This window comes from Ips typographus, linkage group LG8 (assembly GCF_016097725.1).
Source record: "Ips typographus isolate SLU linkage group LG8, UJ_Ityp_2.0, whole genome shotgun sequence".
In the NCBI taxonomy this organism is placed as follows: Eukaryota; Metazoa; Arthropoda; class Insecta; order Coleoptera; family Curculionidae; genus Ips; species Ips typographus.
The window spans coordinates 2,154,920-2,172,321 of record NC_138429.1 but is presented as its reverse complement, the minus strand read 5'-3'; the positions used below and the strand labels follow the sequence as shown (position 1 = coordinate 2,172,321).

The 17,402-nt window shown below is 35.0% G+C and overlaps 1 protein-coding gene across 4 annotated transcripts in view; it reads left to right on the top strand.

The window, feature by feature from the left end:
• Window positions 1–17,402, top strand: part of kis (chromodomain helicase DNA binding protein kismet) — a 34,710-nt gene that overhangs the window by 9,966 nt on the left and 7,342 nt on the right. For 2 of the 4 annotated variants that reach the window (XM_081985336.1, XM_081985338.1), the window contains exons 3-14: window positions 33–319; window positions 1,282–1,371; window positions 2,939–3,157; window positions 5,179–5,464; window positions 5,727–5,885; window positions 7,648–8,144; window positions 8,197–9,270; window positions 11,619–11,816; window positions 11,872–12,025; window positions 12,082–12,456; window positions 14,515–14,893; window positions 15,551–15,944. In XM_081985336.1, the coding sequence (XP_081841462.1) occupies window positions 33–319; window positions 1,282–1,371; window positions 2,939–3,157; window positions 5,179–5,464; window positions 5,727–5,885; window positions 7,648–8,144; window positions 8,197–9,270; window positions 11,619–11,816; window positions 11,872–12,025; window positions 12,082–12,456; window positions 14,515–14,893; window positions 15,551–15,944 (4,112 nt within the window). The remainder of the gene's footprint in view (window positions 1–32; window positions 320–1,281; window positions 1,372–2,938; window positions 3,158–5,178; window positions 5,465–5,726; window positions 5,886–7,647; window positions 8,145–8,196; window positions 9,271–11,618; window positions 11,817–11,871; window positions 12,026–12,081; window positions 12,457–14,514; window positions 14,894–15,550; window positions 15,945–17,402) is intronic. The other 2 variants (XM_081985337.1, XM_081985339.1) reach the window with 2 other exon arrangements.

Sequence of the window (17,402 nt, the reverse complement as noted above, 5' to 3'; positions counted from 1 at the left end):
TAACCGAATTCTTAAACTTTGTTACGTTTCAGCTACTGTTCTGTCTAAGATTTTATAGGGGCGACGAAAAAATTCGCAATTTTATTTGGGATCTAATAGCGCCCAACGAGGGTGGTGAGCAAAAGATTTCACGAAACCACCAAGGTTTGAAGGACCCAGTGCCCAGGGGTATACGAAATAAGCACAAACGGAAACCTAGCAAAGATACACGACACGCAGCTTTGACTGATCCGAATCATTGGAGCAAAGATGAAAAGTACGATGGGGATATATTTTTGGAGAGCAACTATAAGAAACATCTTGGACGCCATGCTAATAAGTACGTATTTTTCTTTTCAACTAAACCTTAAATTTGTATGTACATGTTTACCAAATTTGCCTAGAAACTGACTTAATTTGATTGCGACTTTTAACCGATAATCTACAGGGTTAACCCCCAAACCGTTCATTAATTAAGAAGATTAATAATAATCTATAGTAAGGACATATAAACCAAAAAGTTTCCTTTTTTATCTCCCTTTGACTTGAAGAAGAAGTTGTGTTCTATTATTCCTTACTAGACCAATCAGACTTAAATTTGGCGTGTGACACTCGCTTGTGTAGGATTAGCATAGTCACGTGTAACTGTCAGATTAGAAAGCAGGAATAACCGAACTTACAGTATAAGAAAAATACAGGTGTGGTAAATCCAAAACCGTGTAACTGACAGAGAAACGTAGATAATTGCATGCGTGGGACAAAGACAGTAAACGAAAAAAATACCAAGTAGGCCATATTTTCAGTACGCTGTTGCCAAAATCCAATACCGTCGACAAAATTAATGTCGACGGTATTAGATACTTAGGCGTTTGGCAACAGCGCGCTCAAATTTTGGCCTACTTGATATTTTTTTCGTGTTCTGTCTTTGTCCTGCACATGCATTTATCTATGTTTCTCTGTCCGTTACACGGTTTTCCTATGGTCGGTTTTGGATTTACCACACCTGTATAATTTAATAGTTGTTACTCATTAATGATTAATGAACGTTTTTGTATTTGTGATCGTCCAATGAAAAAGTCTGTTAATACACGGACAATGTAAATTATAACTTTTTTGGAAATGTATGGTTTTAAGTTAGTTAGAATTACCATTTTACTTCAATGATGATTATCATGCTAATTTAGAGAATACGTAGGTATTCAATGAGAAGAAAATTCAAAAAAAATCTGATTCTAAAGTTTCTTTTAACAACTTTTTACCTGCAAACCTTACTGTTTTACATTAATTTTTGCAATTTTGTAGGGTTCTTCTCCGAGTGCGGATGCTGTATTACATTAAACATGAAATTATCGGAGATTTGGTTCAACACATCACAGACGGAGTACAAGCCAGGTAAGTCCTTTTTCCATTGCAAAAAAGTAGTCATTATTACCACATATTTTCACTATATTACACATAAATGTTAAAACATGTGAAAGGCAAAGGAAGTACTTTACTTGCCTGTTCAGGTAAGGATGTCTCTACTAATTTTTCCATTTTTTTTTAATTTAAATTATAATTAATTTTTGAAGGTTGGGATACCAGCTTACTCAAATTGTTTTCACAATGTATTTGTATAGTCTAGTGTATACGAATGCATTGTGATGAAAGTATTTTGCATGAAGCTTCCTAAGGTCATGCCGAGAGAGCTTGTTGCATCTAGCATATAACTTGTATTCCATTCCTCTTATCACAGCTTATTGCTTTACATTCTCGTTTTTAACACTAATTTTATGGTTCCCAACGTCCCTAAATTTATATATGAGAATGAAGTTTTTCAGAAATAATAATTTCTATTTCTAAAGGTGCCGAGCGCGTGTTTTTTTCCCTCTTTCAATTAACATGGTAGATGCGTTAACGATATTTGTTGTTAATGTAGAAAGTGTATTTTTCAGTGTTTTGTGCTTTACACATTGGAGGACGCTCAAAATTTGGTTCGGTAAAAGTTCATTCTCATATGTAAGAATAAAATGTTTAGCGGTACGGCACTTGAAACCAAATTATTATTTTTGAGAAACCTCTATCCTTTGTGGACGCTTCAGGTTGACTTCTCCACTTAAGTTGTTAGTAAAATTGCTCAACTTAACGCTCAAAATATGTAAAACAAAATGCAGGGTGTTTTACAAAAAAAAAAACTACAAATGGAAAGGTTTAGAAAATTTGGTCAGACCAGTTAGAAAATCAGAACGTGTGTCACATGATGATCGTTTTTAAAATAGCACTGATTTCCCGTGATTGGGTGTCAAATGACGTTTTTTGATATCTTTATTAAAACAAACCAAAATTTTCATTAAACTGCAAGAGTTAACCGTAACAAGCATTGAAAACATTTTTATATTTGGATTGGACACGTTGCCAAATTAACAACACTTTTTGTGGTTTTTCTGTATTTCAATAGATACATTTCGTACACCCTGTATAAGATTGAAAGAAAAATCATAAAATTAATTTAAAGCAGCTAGTCGGGATGTTTTAAAAAAAGTGAATCAGCAAGAGAAAATACATCACGTGTCTTAAATTCTAGATCCAAATATCTGAAAAACTATAAGAACTTCAGAAAAGGTTGAATAGGGAATGTTTTAGATAGTCTAGTGCTGATTTTAGATCCAGTTTCACATTAGTGATAGGTCTTTTTGTTTTTGAGATATGGCAGAAAAACACAAAACGGCTGTCAAAATGTGACTTTTCTGAGACAAACAATAGGCCATCAAAATACTACGACTTTGCTTTTTCTTGTGGCGGTGATAATAACGACAGCAGTTTTGTTAATATGACGAGATGAATCTAGAGAGTACCGATTAAAGGAAAGTCAATCTGAAGTGGTTCAAAGGAGTTTCATATAAAATGAAAATAGCGAAGCGGCTTGTAAATGAATCAAAATTAACAATTGGCGAATTATTCCATGTGCGTGCGTCTACAGTGCCCTGCCGATATACCCCCCGGTTACGGAGCAATTGCCCGCCCCCTGGTGGGATTCAGAATTCGACAAGTCGTTGCTGATCGGAACGTGGAAACACGGCTACGAGAATTACACCGCGATGCGTCAAGATTCCACTCTGTGTTTCCTGTCTCGGTGCGGGCCACCATCAGATAAGGAAATTCAGATGCACGCCAATCCGGCCACGCCTAACCAAAACCAGTAAGTAGATCAACAGTTTTTTTTCTCTCTGGGCTTACGGTAGTTTTAGACTTTTTTACTCTTGTTGTGCTTGTATTGTTTACTTTGTTGTTGAACTATCCTTGCAGTTTGGGTGGTTCAGGCAATCCTACGCATAACCTTTTCACTCATATTTATTAGATTTAACATGTTTTTTATTACTTATAACAGAAATTTACAAGTACATACTGTAAAAATGAAATAGTTAAGGTGTGGAACGAGATTTGGACATTTTTGATAATTTTTTTTGTGAAAGCAGTTAACTTGAACAAAACTGTTTTCACAATTTTCCGGATTCAATAATTAACTAGAATATAACGGGTTCTGTAAGTCCTCTTGGAAATATGATATTGCTTAAAATTACATGATGTTGATTAATGTTCTAATATCGAAAATCTGGCCAATTTAGGATGACGTCAAGACCCAAGAGGTCCTTCCCAGAGGCCCAGAGACTCCTAGAATAATTTTGAAAATGCCTGAAGTCTAGATACTACTAGAAACGTCCTAAAATTGACAGAAATGTTTACAAGTGTTCTAAAGTTTTCTAGAATGTTTTAAAATTAGCAGACGCCTCTAAATACTACTGAACCCGTCTTAAAAATTGCTAGAAGCCTTACCAATGTTCTAAAACTTACCGGTGAAAAGGCTGAACCTTCCTAGAATAGAATTATTATGAGAATGCCAGAGGCCTCTAAATGCCACTAAAAAACATTCTAAAAATTGAAATATGAAAGTTATCCGGGCTTATTAGTCTACTAAGTCTGTAGAAGTGGTTTAAACCTTCCTAGAATTTAAAAATGCCAAAAGCCTCTAAATGATGACTGAAAATGTTCTGAAAACTGCCAGAATTTTCTACGAGTGTTCTAAACCTTCGTAAAATCGCCATAGACCCCTAAATACTACTTAAAACATCCTAAAAATTGCCAGAAGCTTATACAAGTGAACGGCCAAAGGCATCTAGAATAATATTGTGAATGCCAAAGGCATCTAAATATCACAAAAAACGTTCTAAAAATTGCCTCTATAAGAAGCCTCTAAATACTACTTAAAACGTCCTAAATATTGCCAGAAGCCTCTACAAAGTGTCCTACACATTTCAAGAATGTTTTAATGTGGCATTATATTTTAAGATAAAAAAAAAACATTATAAAATGAATTTTCATATCTTTTGTTCTTCTAAACCATTGTCTTCAATTGAAAATAGCTGATACCGTTCTGGATTTTGAAGATAAGGAAACTAATGTTGGCTCCTGCTCCGTTTTTGGTGAATACACGTCTTTACCGTGTTTACAACAAATAACTGTAAAATTACGTCAACGTGACATCAAATTTGCTCTGCTCGCTCCATGGAACACGAAAAGTTTTAATTTAGCCGACATCTTAGAACCTTGTCCTTTGCTAGAACAGTCAAGAATACAGAAAACATGTCTTTGATCTGTTTGTAGTATACAGGTGTGGTAAATCCAAAAGCGACCATAGGAAAACCGTGTAACGGACAGAGAAACGTAGGTAATTACATGCGCGGGACTAAGACAGAAAACGAAAAAAATATCAAGTAGGCCATATTTTTAGCGCGCTGTTGCCAAACGCCGTAAGTATTCAATACCCTCGACAAACTTACTTACGGCGTTTGGCAATAGCGCGCTATAAATATGGCCTACTTGATATTTTTTTCGTTTTCTGTCTTTCTCCCGCGCATGCAATTACCTACGTTTCTCTGTCCGTTACACGGTTTTTGGATTTACCACACCTGTATACGAATTAATTCCCTTAAACTTATATTTACTTACACAGTTTTGACAGTCACAGGGTCAAGTCAACCATCCGAATTAGAACGAGTGGTTGCCACGACGTTTTGGGAGGAAAGACTAGACCGATTATTTACTGCAATGATAATCGTTTTAATACTAATTTATTATCACGTTCATTCTTCATTTCCAGTCACCTCTTCAGACTAGTGATGGTTTTCTAGGGTGTATTAATTGGCTGATTTTGTTCTCCAGCAATGAAGACGACTTGGACGACGAGGATACCAACGAAGAGTCGAGCCTTAAGTCCAGAAATCGCGACAATTCCGAGGTGAATTCCGAAGTGGCCGAACCATCTCCCGGTCCGTCAGCTTGCTCCGAGAATCAGCAGTTGGAGGATGCGGACCTGAAAGATGAAACGGGAGACGACAAAGCGTGGCCGACGATTACCGACTTAAATACTCGTCTCAGACGCGTAATTACTTCCTACCAGCGCAACTATCGTAAGGAAGAGCAAAAGTTACAGGCAACCAAAGCTAAGGTAAGTCATCTTAGTTTGCGATTTGACTATGTTCTGTTGCGTTCAATGTTAGCACAGAACTTGGTTCAAGCAATATTGTGTCTACCCCAGTACGTTCCTTTTTTACTCTCTTTGCACACCTGTAGCTTATAAACTCAGATTTATTGTTCATTCGAGTCAGTTTCAATTTAACTTTTAACGTGAATAGAATAAAAATAAATCTGAGTCGACTTTTGGCTGTTGGTGGGTAGATTAGATTCTATTTTTTTGCACGCCCGTTCAGCAGCAACAACATCAGCTAGACGTCTCTAGTTTGAGCAGCCTTACGTCACCCTTAGCGGCGCTTGCACAAGTGTCCCAACAGTTCGAGTCACGTGATCCGACCGCGGCCGCCATGGGACTACAAGGTTGGGACCTTCAACAGTTAGCTCTCTATCTCTTGGTAAGTGTTCATGGCATGTTTATGCATTCTATTTGATGTTTTCCTTGCGTTAGAATTCTTTGTCGTTTTTGGCTTATTTGGTGTGAAACTTTCGTGTCTTACATTGATGTCTCTATTAATGTTACAGGGTATTACACGCCTTTACCACAAGGTGAAAGGTGCAAGGATGATAATTTCGAATATCAAATAAGATTAGAATATCTATCTCTTGTCTTTTCAAATTTTCAGACATTTTATATGCTCTTCAACAATTTCTATAATCAGCCCTTTAAAAGGAAATAATAATAATAATTTCCTAAGGTTCAAGGTTAAATTTTTTTTCGAAATGTGAATAATAACGAAGATACAGGGTGTCAAAGTTTTACTGAAAAAACGAAAATAAAAAATAACTTTAACTTAATTTTAACTAACTGACAAGGTTATTTCTTATCAACACACATTAACAATTTTTTTTTTTTTTTTCTAACTTTTTTAGTTTTTGAGATATTTCAACTCGAAAATTGTGTCACTTTCTGTGAGTTTGCAGCTTGGTTGCAAAGTTTGAAGCCTTGTGAAGCTGTAATTTGCACTCCAATCTAGATTTTTTATATATCATTGGAAAGAGGATGAAAAATATTACAAAATGTCGGTTGAGTGAATTTTCTAACTTTTTCAGTTTTTGAGAAATTTTAATTCGAAAATTGTGTCACTTTTTGTGAGTTTTCAACGTTGTTGCTAAGTTTGAAGTCTTGTGAAGCTGTAATTTGCACTCCAATCTAGATTTTTTATATATCATTTGAAAGAGGATGAAAAATGTTACAAAATGTCGGTTGAGCAAATTTTCTAACTTTTTCAGTTTTTGAGAAATTTCAATTCGAAAATTGTGTCACTTTTTGTGAGTTTGCAGCGTTGTTGCTAAGTTTGAAGCGTTGTGAAGCTGTAATTTTCACTCCAATCTAGATTTTTTATATATCATTAGAAAGAGGATGAAAAATGTTACAAAATGTCGGTTGAGCGAATTTTCTAACTTTTTCAGTTTTTGAGAAATTTTAATTCGAAAATTGTGTCACTTTTTGTGAGTTTTCAACGTTGTTGCTAAGTTTGAAGTCTTGTGAAGCTGTAATTTTCACTCCAATCTACATTTTCTATATGTCATTGGGAAGAAGATAGAAAATGCCACAATATGGCGTTTGAACAAACTGTCTAACTTTTTCAGTTTTCTAGATATTTTAATTCAAAAATTGTGTCATTTTTTGTGAGTTTGCAGCGATGTTGCCAGGTTTGAGGCATTGTGACGCTGTAATTTGTTCTCCAATCTAGATTTTCTATATATTGTTGAAAATATGATAAAAAATGCTATAAAATGTCGATAGTATACACCCTGTATCTTCGTTATTCTTCATATTTCAAAAAAGCGTCAAACGAAAAACAACCCTATTTTTTGAAGCCTTATTCGCAGGTGAAAGGAAAGCCCCAACTTTGGAATCACCCTGTAGAAGCGTTTGATTAACTGAATTTAGATACTTTTTAAATTTAAAATTCACCTAGTTGGAAACTGGCTTGTTAAAACTTTGTTGCTGATTCATCAAGAGATAGATTGTCTAACTTAACGGGATACCTTAGAATTTTATCTTGTGTGGTAAAAAGTAGACCTTTACATTTAGAATACCATGTATAATCCAAATATGACATAAATACCATCATTGTTTATACGAATACTCGTACTTATTTGCTCTAGTTTAGCATTAACATGCTGGTTACACTTTAAATTATTATTTTGTAGAAGATGGAACGACAGGGAAAACAGGCACTCGAACAGGCGCTCAAAGATCATTCCAAAGAACGGGAACGCCAAACTATTTCAAAACGTTGGACTAAACGAGAAGAAGCCGACTTTTTCCGAATCGCCTCCTCTTACGGAGTAATCTATAGTCGTAAAACTAAGAAATACGACTGGTCGAAATTCAAGCAACTCGCCAAACTCGAAAAGAAAAACGACGAAGAATTAACGGAGTACTACAAACATTTTGTGATGATGTGTAAAAAACAGACTGGTAGCAATGTAGAAGAGGGAAGTTACGATAGTTCTATAGAGCACATTAATGAGGAGAAGGCCAGACGGACTCTGGAACGTTTAGAGCTGTTGTCGCGCATTCGGGAAGAGATTTTAACTCATCCAAAGTTAGACGAGCGGTTGCAAGTTTGTTTAACTTCAGCAGACATGCCTGATTGGTGGATACCTGGCAAACATGACAAGGAATTAATTGTAGGAGTGGGAAAGTAAGCAGTATATGTTTTTTAAAAGTCGTTTTGCTCATCATTTAAGTTTCAGATACGGTTTAGGCCGAACGGATCATTGTCTGCTAAACGATCCGGAATTTTCGTTCCACGACGTGCTTAGGAAAAAAGTCAATTCCGAGTCACAGGAATCGAAAGATGCTATAAAGCTTGAGAGCCACGAAGATATATTAAAATTTGACAAAGACGAAATTTTAGTAAAATTGGAAAAGGGTGAGGGAACTTTGAAAATTGAGAAAGTCATTCCCAAGAAAGAAGCGACACTGCAAGAAGAAAAGACACCACCATTGAACACTACCGAGGATAAAGAAGAAACAAGTGTCCCGGTGATAGAAAAAACGGAAGAAGAAAACAAAGACATTCAACCAGTTGAGGAAGAACAACCTAAAGTAGAGCTAGAACCTACAGAAGAGAAGGATAAAGAACAAACTGATGTTGTGAAAGAAGAACCATCTGAAACTGTAGCACCTAAAGAGGAGCCTGAAGAGGAGAAAAAGGAAGAACCTGAGAAAAAAGAAAGCGAAGAAGTACCTAAAGAAGAAACTAAAGAGGAACCGAAAAAAGAGGAAACTCTCACTAAGCCAACTGAGGAAGATTTGTGCTCTAAACAGGCAGCTCAACTGAAAGCAATGTTCCCAGACCTCGAAGTGATCCAACCACTTTCACGGCTATCGCAAGTGGACACTTTTGTATTAAAAGACAAACCTACATCCGGTCAGGCGTTGGACTTTAGCGAAACTACGGTAGCGCAATTGTTCAATCACATGGTTAAATGGCCGAAAGAGTACGCGATCCAAGTGAGACTGCAACACATTATTTACGCGGTGGAGACTAATGAGTGGCCGGCCCCCAAGTCGTTTTCCGCATACGCTACGGGTATAGGAAATGAATTTGACGTGCCTATTCACGAGTTGCCAAACGATCCCCCTAAACGCGAAGCGTCCACACCGGACATTGATATTTCGTTAGGAAAAAGGATGGATAAGAGGAAGAGGCATATTGCTATAGACGTGGAAACTGAGAGGGCCAAGTTGCACGCTTTGCTGAATAGTACTCACGGTGGCATGTCTATGAAGTCACAGTGGGATGATGATTCAGAGGATTCTAGGTGAGATATTTAGTAATTTATTGAACTGGTTGGAGTAAATTTATGAAAGAGTTTTCATAAAAACTTAGTCTTGAAAAAAGTGGTGAAGAGTAAATATTACAGTTTTCAAAAAAAATCTATGACAAAGGAAAGGAGGTTAGTATACAAGGTGGTCCAGTTTTAAATGTCAATAATTCACCAATTAAAAAATAAGTTGACATTCATTATGTCATTTTCCTGAAAAGTGCTTCTTAAGGAAAACACAGTCCTTCAAATTTCTGTTTAAAAAATCGTTTTTTTGTGTCATAACTGTCAGACCGTTGGAGCAATATTGATCAAATTTGGAACAAGCACTTTATTACACGTTATTACGGTCAAAGACCCAAAACTAGCCCAACCCAACTTAAAAATTGTCTTGGAAACGGAAAATTCACTTAAGAAGTTTAAAAAATATTATTGTAGCCAGTTTTCATAGTTTCCAGACAAACTGAAAGACTTTTTGTCAGAGAGACTTTTTTTTTTCTTTTTTCAAAAGAAGTTTTGAAAATTGACTTAAAAAAGATAAAAATTTCAGAAGCTTAAAAATTGTGTTTGTAACCAGTTTTCATGCAAATTGAGAGACTTTAATACTAAAAATTGACTTGTAGACATAAAAACTACTTTTTCAAGAACTTGTTACTACAAATTCATACATTTAAACCTTAAAAATTGACTTGAACCCCAAAATGTGACTGAACTAATGAAAAGTGACATCAGAAGCTTAAAATTTGCATTTGAAGTAAGTTTTCATAATTTGAAGACAAATTTCAATATTTTAGTCTTGAAAATAGTCTTAGATGCAGGACATTGACATTAGATTCATGAAAATTGTCTTGAAAACGAACTTTTCTTGCTTTTTACTTTGCTTTTCATGTTCTTCGAATTCTGGACTATTTTTAGTGCTTCAAAACTGCTTTCAGCTTGGAAAATCGAGTTTCAAGACTATCTTCACCAAGTTATTGACATAGCAAACTTAAAAAACAATTTTTACATTCTTCATAGACTTAAAATGGCATTCCAAGCTTTGTCACTATTAAATCGACTTCTAGACACCTCAGTGCTAAAAATTCAGGTATTTCTTAATAAACTAGACTGTTTTTAGTGTTTTAAGGCTGTTTTCAGTGCCTCAAATCGAGTTTCAAGACTATCTTTACAAAGTTTTTGACTTATCAGGCCTAAAAGCCAGTGTGTCCACTGACCATAGTCTTGAAAATGTTATTTCAAGCTTCTTCACTATTAAATTGACTTCTACACTCATAGGTGCAATAAATCGTACCATCTCTAAGAAATTCAGACTGTTTTTAATGCTTTTTAAGACTGAAAAATCGAGTTTAAGACTATTTCCAAAAGTCAAGTTTCTTCAGTAATAAAAGTAAAAAATGTTGGTACCAAATGCTACAATAATAGTCTTGAGAACTAATTTTTAGAAATAAAATAGTCCGAAAATTTAATTTACTTCTAGACTTGTTGTCCAGTCCAGAAAATTGAATTGTACACTAATTAAAGTCTTGAAAATATACTTTTGGACTCTTTAGTTAGTCAACTTTTATATTATTTTTAGTAGTAAAAAATGAGTTTCATGCACAATACAATCTTTGTCTTGATTTCCGGACTTTTTTTAGTTTTTGAATGCCAGTTTCAGACACTCAACCAGGATGGCAGTCTGAGAAAGAGAATCATAAGACCATTCCTAATAGTAAAAAGCAAGTTTTTAGACTATTCAGTACAAATTTGGACATTCACAAGTCTTGAATGTTCAGTTTTAAACTATAAAACGATTTTTTAAATTGAAATTTGGAGGACTGTATCTTCCTTAGGAAACGTTTTTCAGAAAAATGACACAATGCAAGTCAACTTATTTTTTGATTGGCTATCAAATGGTGAATTATTGACACTTAAAACTGGACCATCCTGTATACAAGTTTAAATCGCTTATTGATTGAAGATTTCATGTTTTTAAGAGACATAGAAAGGGATGATGACAGAGTCTTGCTATAAAATGCAAAAAGTGGTTGATTTAATAAAAATATATTTTTGTGAACCACCTGGTATCCTGTATGAGCTTTACAATTTATCACCCATGAATCATACATTTTTTTAGCAGTATCTAAGTCAATTTTTGTTAATAAAAATCAAGCAGACATCAAAATGAAGTAAAATACTAGGTAATCCATATTTGAACAACTTTGACACTATTTTACTTTTGGAACAACCTGCACATTTTGAAAATAATAAAGTTTTTAAAGATACTTTCAATCTTACTTTAATACTTTCGACTTACCATCAAAGCCAACGTCATAACATTATTAACTTACAAATACATTTTCTAGGAGATCAACACCTCAAGGATCTTTACAACCGCCTCCTGCACATCAACATCGAACGTCCACGTTGGGCATGAGTATGAGCTCAATGCCGTTTGACTTTTCTAGCAAATACCAGCCGTCCATGACCCCAAAAACCATTGGACAAACCACTCTAATACCTGGTACCAGCAGTACTTTGACTCCAATCGATTTAAGTTCAGGGTAAGTCGAAATTTGTATGAAATTGGTGGTAATCAACTAACCAGTTTATTTGCAGAATATCAAAACCGCAAGACAAACTGTCCATCGATATTCAGAATGAAGTTCAAGACTTTTCCGTCAAGAAAACTTCTGGTTCGTTAATGGGTTCCTCAAAGAGCAGTAATAAACTAGACGATACTCTGTCAAAGCTGATGAAAAGAAAGAATTGCGTAAGAATGACAATTTAACTGTTTTGTGTACCTTATTGGATAATTTGTTTTTTCAGCCCGAACCTGAACCTGTAGTAGGCAAAGAAAAGAAACGTCGCAAACTAGACGAAATTGTCCTCGGTCTTTCGGCCGCCAAAGAACAATCACTCTTCCCTGAGACAATGAAAAAAGCTCCCGTTACCCCATCGGTTACGGTCACACCTACGTCGGTGCCTATCACAACAACGCACAGTTCTGCTCAGAAACCATTTACTGTAACTGTTACTTCGGTGCCATCCGGGTCTGGTTCGAATCGCGGAAATAATCCTATGAGCGGACTCTTGCCGGGATTTTCGTCTAAGGACAGTTTTTCCAGTTTCTTGGCTCAGGCGGAACAGCAGAATATTTTGCTTAAAAAGCAACAACAGCAACAACAAAGAAAAAGTTATGAGGTGGGTTTTTTTTAAGTAACAATTAGAGTTGATGGTGTTGGGTTGTAATCAGCAACAGAGTAATAACTTTGAACGTTTTATTTTATGATAAGAAAATTAAATTAGACAGCCCGAAAACTTCAAACAAAACCAACTTGTACCATATTACAAAAAGGTAATTTTACCTTTTTACAAACTAGACATAATCTTATTTAAGATTAGTTATAACAAATTCTAACACCCTCTCCTAATCTTAAATAAGAATACTTATTATCTATTACAAGTACAAATTATACGGAAACGTTTAGTCCAGTCATAAGTACAGCTCCGTTAAGAATTTTGATTGCTTTAGCTGCTAAAAATAGTTTAATAATTAGGAAATTCGATGTCAAAACGGCTTTTTTGTATAGCGAATTAAAAGATGAAATTTTTATGGAAATTCCAGAGGGTTATTCGAAAGTAAATTGTGAAAATAAAATCTGTTTGTTAAAAAAAGCATTGTATGGGTTTAAACAAAGGTGGAATGAACATTTTACTTCTGTTTTAAAATCAATTGGTTTGATACACCTTAAAAGTGAACAATGTATATTCACCTTATTTCTAGCGATTTACGTAGATGATGGTCTAATTTTAGGAAATGATGAGAATCAAATTAATATTTTGATTCAGAAATTAACAACTAATTTTGAGATAGTGTCCTGTAAAAATCCAACTTCCTTTTTAGGTATTGAGATTTGCAAAGGCAAAGATTCTATTAAACTTTCTCAAAGTAAGTACATATCAGAAATCTACTCCTATGATTTATAATCCAAGCACTGATATTACTTGTTTGAACAAAGTTTTTCCTTATAGAGAAGTAGTAGGTACATTACTATATGTTTCAAATAAAACTAGGCCAGACATATCTTATGCGGTAGGATATTGTAGTAGGAAATTAGATAAACCCTCAGAACGTGACGTAGGAAATATTAAAAGAATTTTGCGTTATTTAGTTTCAACAATCAATTTGGGCATTCAATCATAGTGAGGATTTAAATTTGTTAGCTTATAGTGACTCAGATTTTGCAGGAGATATATACTCATATAATTTATCATAAAATTTTGTGGTGGTCCTGTGGCATGGTGTTCTAAACGCCAACCTATAGTATCACTTTCCAGTACTGAAGCAAAGTATATAGCTGCTACAGAATGTATTAAAGAAGCTTTTGTTTTTAAAGTCAGTTATAGATGAGCTTTTGGGAGTAAATATAAATATAAATCTACATGTTGATAATCAAAGTGCTATTACTATAAGTATTCTTATTTAAGATTAGGAGAGGGTATTAGAATTTGTTATAACTAATCTTAAATAAGATGAGTTAAAATTATGTCCAGTTTGTAAAAAGGTAAAATTACCTTTTTGTAATATGGTACAAGTTGGTTTTGTTTGAAGTTGATGTTGTGAAATTTTTCGCCTTCTGTTTGTTTCTCATATATGTTTTTAAGCTTGTCGTACATTTCTTTAGAACTTTTACAGTTAAAAATATGCATTAGTTGCTTCTTATCTATGGTTGTTATTATTATTTTCTGAGCTCGGGCGTCTTTCCTTTCAAAATCTGCTTTTTCCTTATCATCTGCCAGATTTCCTTTATTCCTGAAACAATTTCCCATAATCCATGTGCCTTAAACAGGATTGTGACTTGAAATTTCCAAATTTGATATGTTTCACTATTTGTTAATCTCTCAATCTGAGAAACGTCTTCCTCCGTCATTTTAGTTTTTAATTTTATGCCTTTATGACCACAACCAAACACCAGGCCCAAATTTTATTTTTACTGAAGACCTCTGTAACACTATCTTCAAAATCACTTCCGCAGCTTAACGAACTCTGGGCCCATAACCTGTTGGGTTGTAATCAGCAACAGAGTAATAACTTTGAACGTTTTATTTTATGATAAGAAAATTAAATTAAACATCAACATCAAACAAAACCAACTTGTACCATATTACAAAAAGGTAATTTTACCTTTTTACAAACTAGACATAATTTTAACTCATCTTATTTTAGATTAGTTATAACAAAATGTGGTTGTTTTGCAGGCTATGATTGCTGACATAGGATCCAAAGTAAACACTTACTCTCACGAAGCCAAAGTGAATAAATGGTTGGCTGAGCAGAATATTGCTCTAGCCGAGCAACCTCTTGGAGCAGACTACTTAGCTACGCGAAGACGTAGACCGCGAGTGGATCCTACTCTGCTCGACTGGAAAAAGTTGACGGGCGACGAAAATGTCTCTGTGGTACATAGAGTAACTGGAAAGAAGCTAACCGGTCCGAAAGCGCCAACTTTGAAACGGTTAGGACAATGGCTGATGGAGAATCCCATGTACGACATTGATCCAAAATGGTCTGAGTTGGTCAAAGAGCGCGGAAACTTGGGAACCGATTTGCATAAAAGGGTTCCTGGATCTCAAACTGGTAAGTGTTGTTTGTGTGATTTCAGTTTGAAAGTAGTAGTTAGTCTTCTTTATTTCTAATTATGGTCGCAATACATTTTCTGTAACTACAAAAAACATACATGAAAACACAAAAAGAAACAGCGTCATTTTAAGATGAGCCTACACCTAATAGTCTCTTACATAATTCCTGATACAATATGGCTCTAAATTAATTAACATCTGTTTTACCTTTCTTTTAAAAAGTTTCTCATTTCTTTCTAATTTTAAATCATTTTGTAATGTATTAAAAAGCTTCAAACAGGCATAATATGGATTTTTTCGGTTATAGTTAATCTGTGTATCAGATAATTTACATTTATAACTATGATGTACCTCCAGATCAAACATACTTTTGTTTTTGAAAAAGAAAACTATACATTCATAAATATATAGTCCCCACACCGTCAGAATGCCATTAGCTTTGAAAACCCCCCTGCAGTTCTCCCTGTATCCCATTTTTTTGACTATTCTAAGTGCTCGTTTTTGTAAAACAAAAATTTTTTCCATTAAGCTATTAGAACCCCAAAATATTATCCCATACTTGAGCACAGATTAAAAGTTTGCGTAATATAGGATTTTTAATGTTCTTTCATTCATGTATTTCGCATAATTAAGCATTAAACTAATGCATTTGCAGGTTTGAGCGGAATGTCAAGCAACAGTACCACCACCAAACAGAAGTCGAGTAGCTCAGGGCGCCCGCCCGTACTTTCCAGTCCGACCGGTTCCACGTCTAGCGTCAGTTCGGCCAGCGTGTCCACTTCGTTGCCGACCAGCATGTCGTCGTTCTCATCTTTGAGTAATCTTAACTCGTCCCTGCTTTCTGGATTGTCCAACTTGGGTCAGTTCGATCCGAAAACGAATCCATTACTGATGCCGTTTGCCGGTTTGCCTGTGGGTTCCATGGGCGGTTTAGGCAATTTGTCAAACATGAATTTGTTTGCCAATTTGGCCGGATTGGGTTTACCTGGATTGGGCGGTATGGATCCGGCAGTACTGGCTAGCGCTACTGCTGCTGCCGCAGCTGCAACGTAAGTTTTTCTTTTTGAGATTATTTCAAATAGTTTGGGCCATTTGCTTGCTAGGATTATTTGAGTTTTAACTGCTAAAGAGTAATATGTACTGTAAAAATGTAATTTTTATTGCTTTTACCTTTAACCTGCAAATGTTTTGGAAAAATGGGACGTTCCAAAATGACTAATCTTCGATATTGTTGAGCAGGAAGTATGTTTACTCTCAAAAATCGTTTGTCTTTGTTTTAACAACATTTGACAATTTTTTTGTTGATAATTTGTTGTGCTATTTCCATTTAAAACCAACATTTTGCATCATATTTGCAAGGCAAAAGAAAAAAGGCTTGATCTATCATTTCATTACGGTAAGTCCTCATAAACGCATTTTTCGACGGAACATGGAAACTCTTTTTGAGAAGAAAATTGCAGAAGAAAAAACATAAATCAGAAAAGTCATAAATCTGAGGAACACGATTGATATCGAATACTGCAAACTTTTGTAAACCCTGATTTTTGCAACTTTCAAACTAAGTTTGACAGTTTGATACTCAGGAACAAAATTGCTTGACAAAACCACTTGGAATGAGAAAATTACAGTTTTAAGCACATTTTTGAAATCCTCATTAAATTTCCTATCCAATAACCAGGAAAAACATGACAAAATTTGGTACAGTCAGTGAGAAAAGCGGTGTCAAATTTTGAACTGCCAGAAAACTAGTTTGAAAGGCAGTCGGGGACAAGAAAAGCCTGTAAAACCCACTTGAAGTTACAGTTTTAAGAATATTTTTGGAATTTTCATTACATTTCCTATGTAATAACCTGGAGAAATATTACAACATTTGGTACAGTCAGGATGAATAGCGGTGTCAAAGTTTGAACTACTAGAAACACAGTTTGAAAGGACAGTCAAGAAAAAAAAGACCTGTAAATCCCACTTGGAGTGAGAAAATTACAGTTTTAAACACATTTTCGGAATTTTCTATCCAATAACCTGAAAAAACACTTCAAAATTTGGTACAGTCAGTGAGAAAAGCGGTGTCAAAGTTTGAACTGCAAGAAATACAATTTGTTGAAAGGACAGTCAGGGACAAAAAAGACCTGTAAATCCCAGTTGGAGTGAGAAAATTACAGTTTTAAGCACATTTTCTCTGCAAATTCTGCAATTTTCCACTGTTCGTCCGGATGAAAATGACGGAATGGCATTTTTCTGGTTTAAAACACTTGTAGAGTCCTCTACAAGTGTCTTAAACCTTTCCATAACTATTTTAAATTTCCAGAAGCCACTAAGACCATTTTGAAAGTTTCATAAACCCCTAAAAGCCATTGAAAACCTTATAAAAAATTGCCAAAGGCCTCTGCAAGTGTTTTAAACCTTTCTAGAATTGTTTTAAACTGCCAGAGGCTTCTAGAACTATTTTGAATGTGTCAGAGACTTCCAAATGCTACCGACAACTTTCTAAAAAAGGCTAGAGTCAT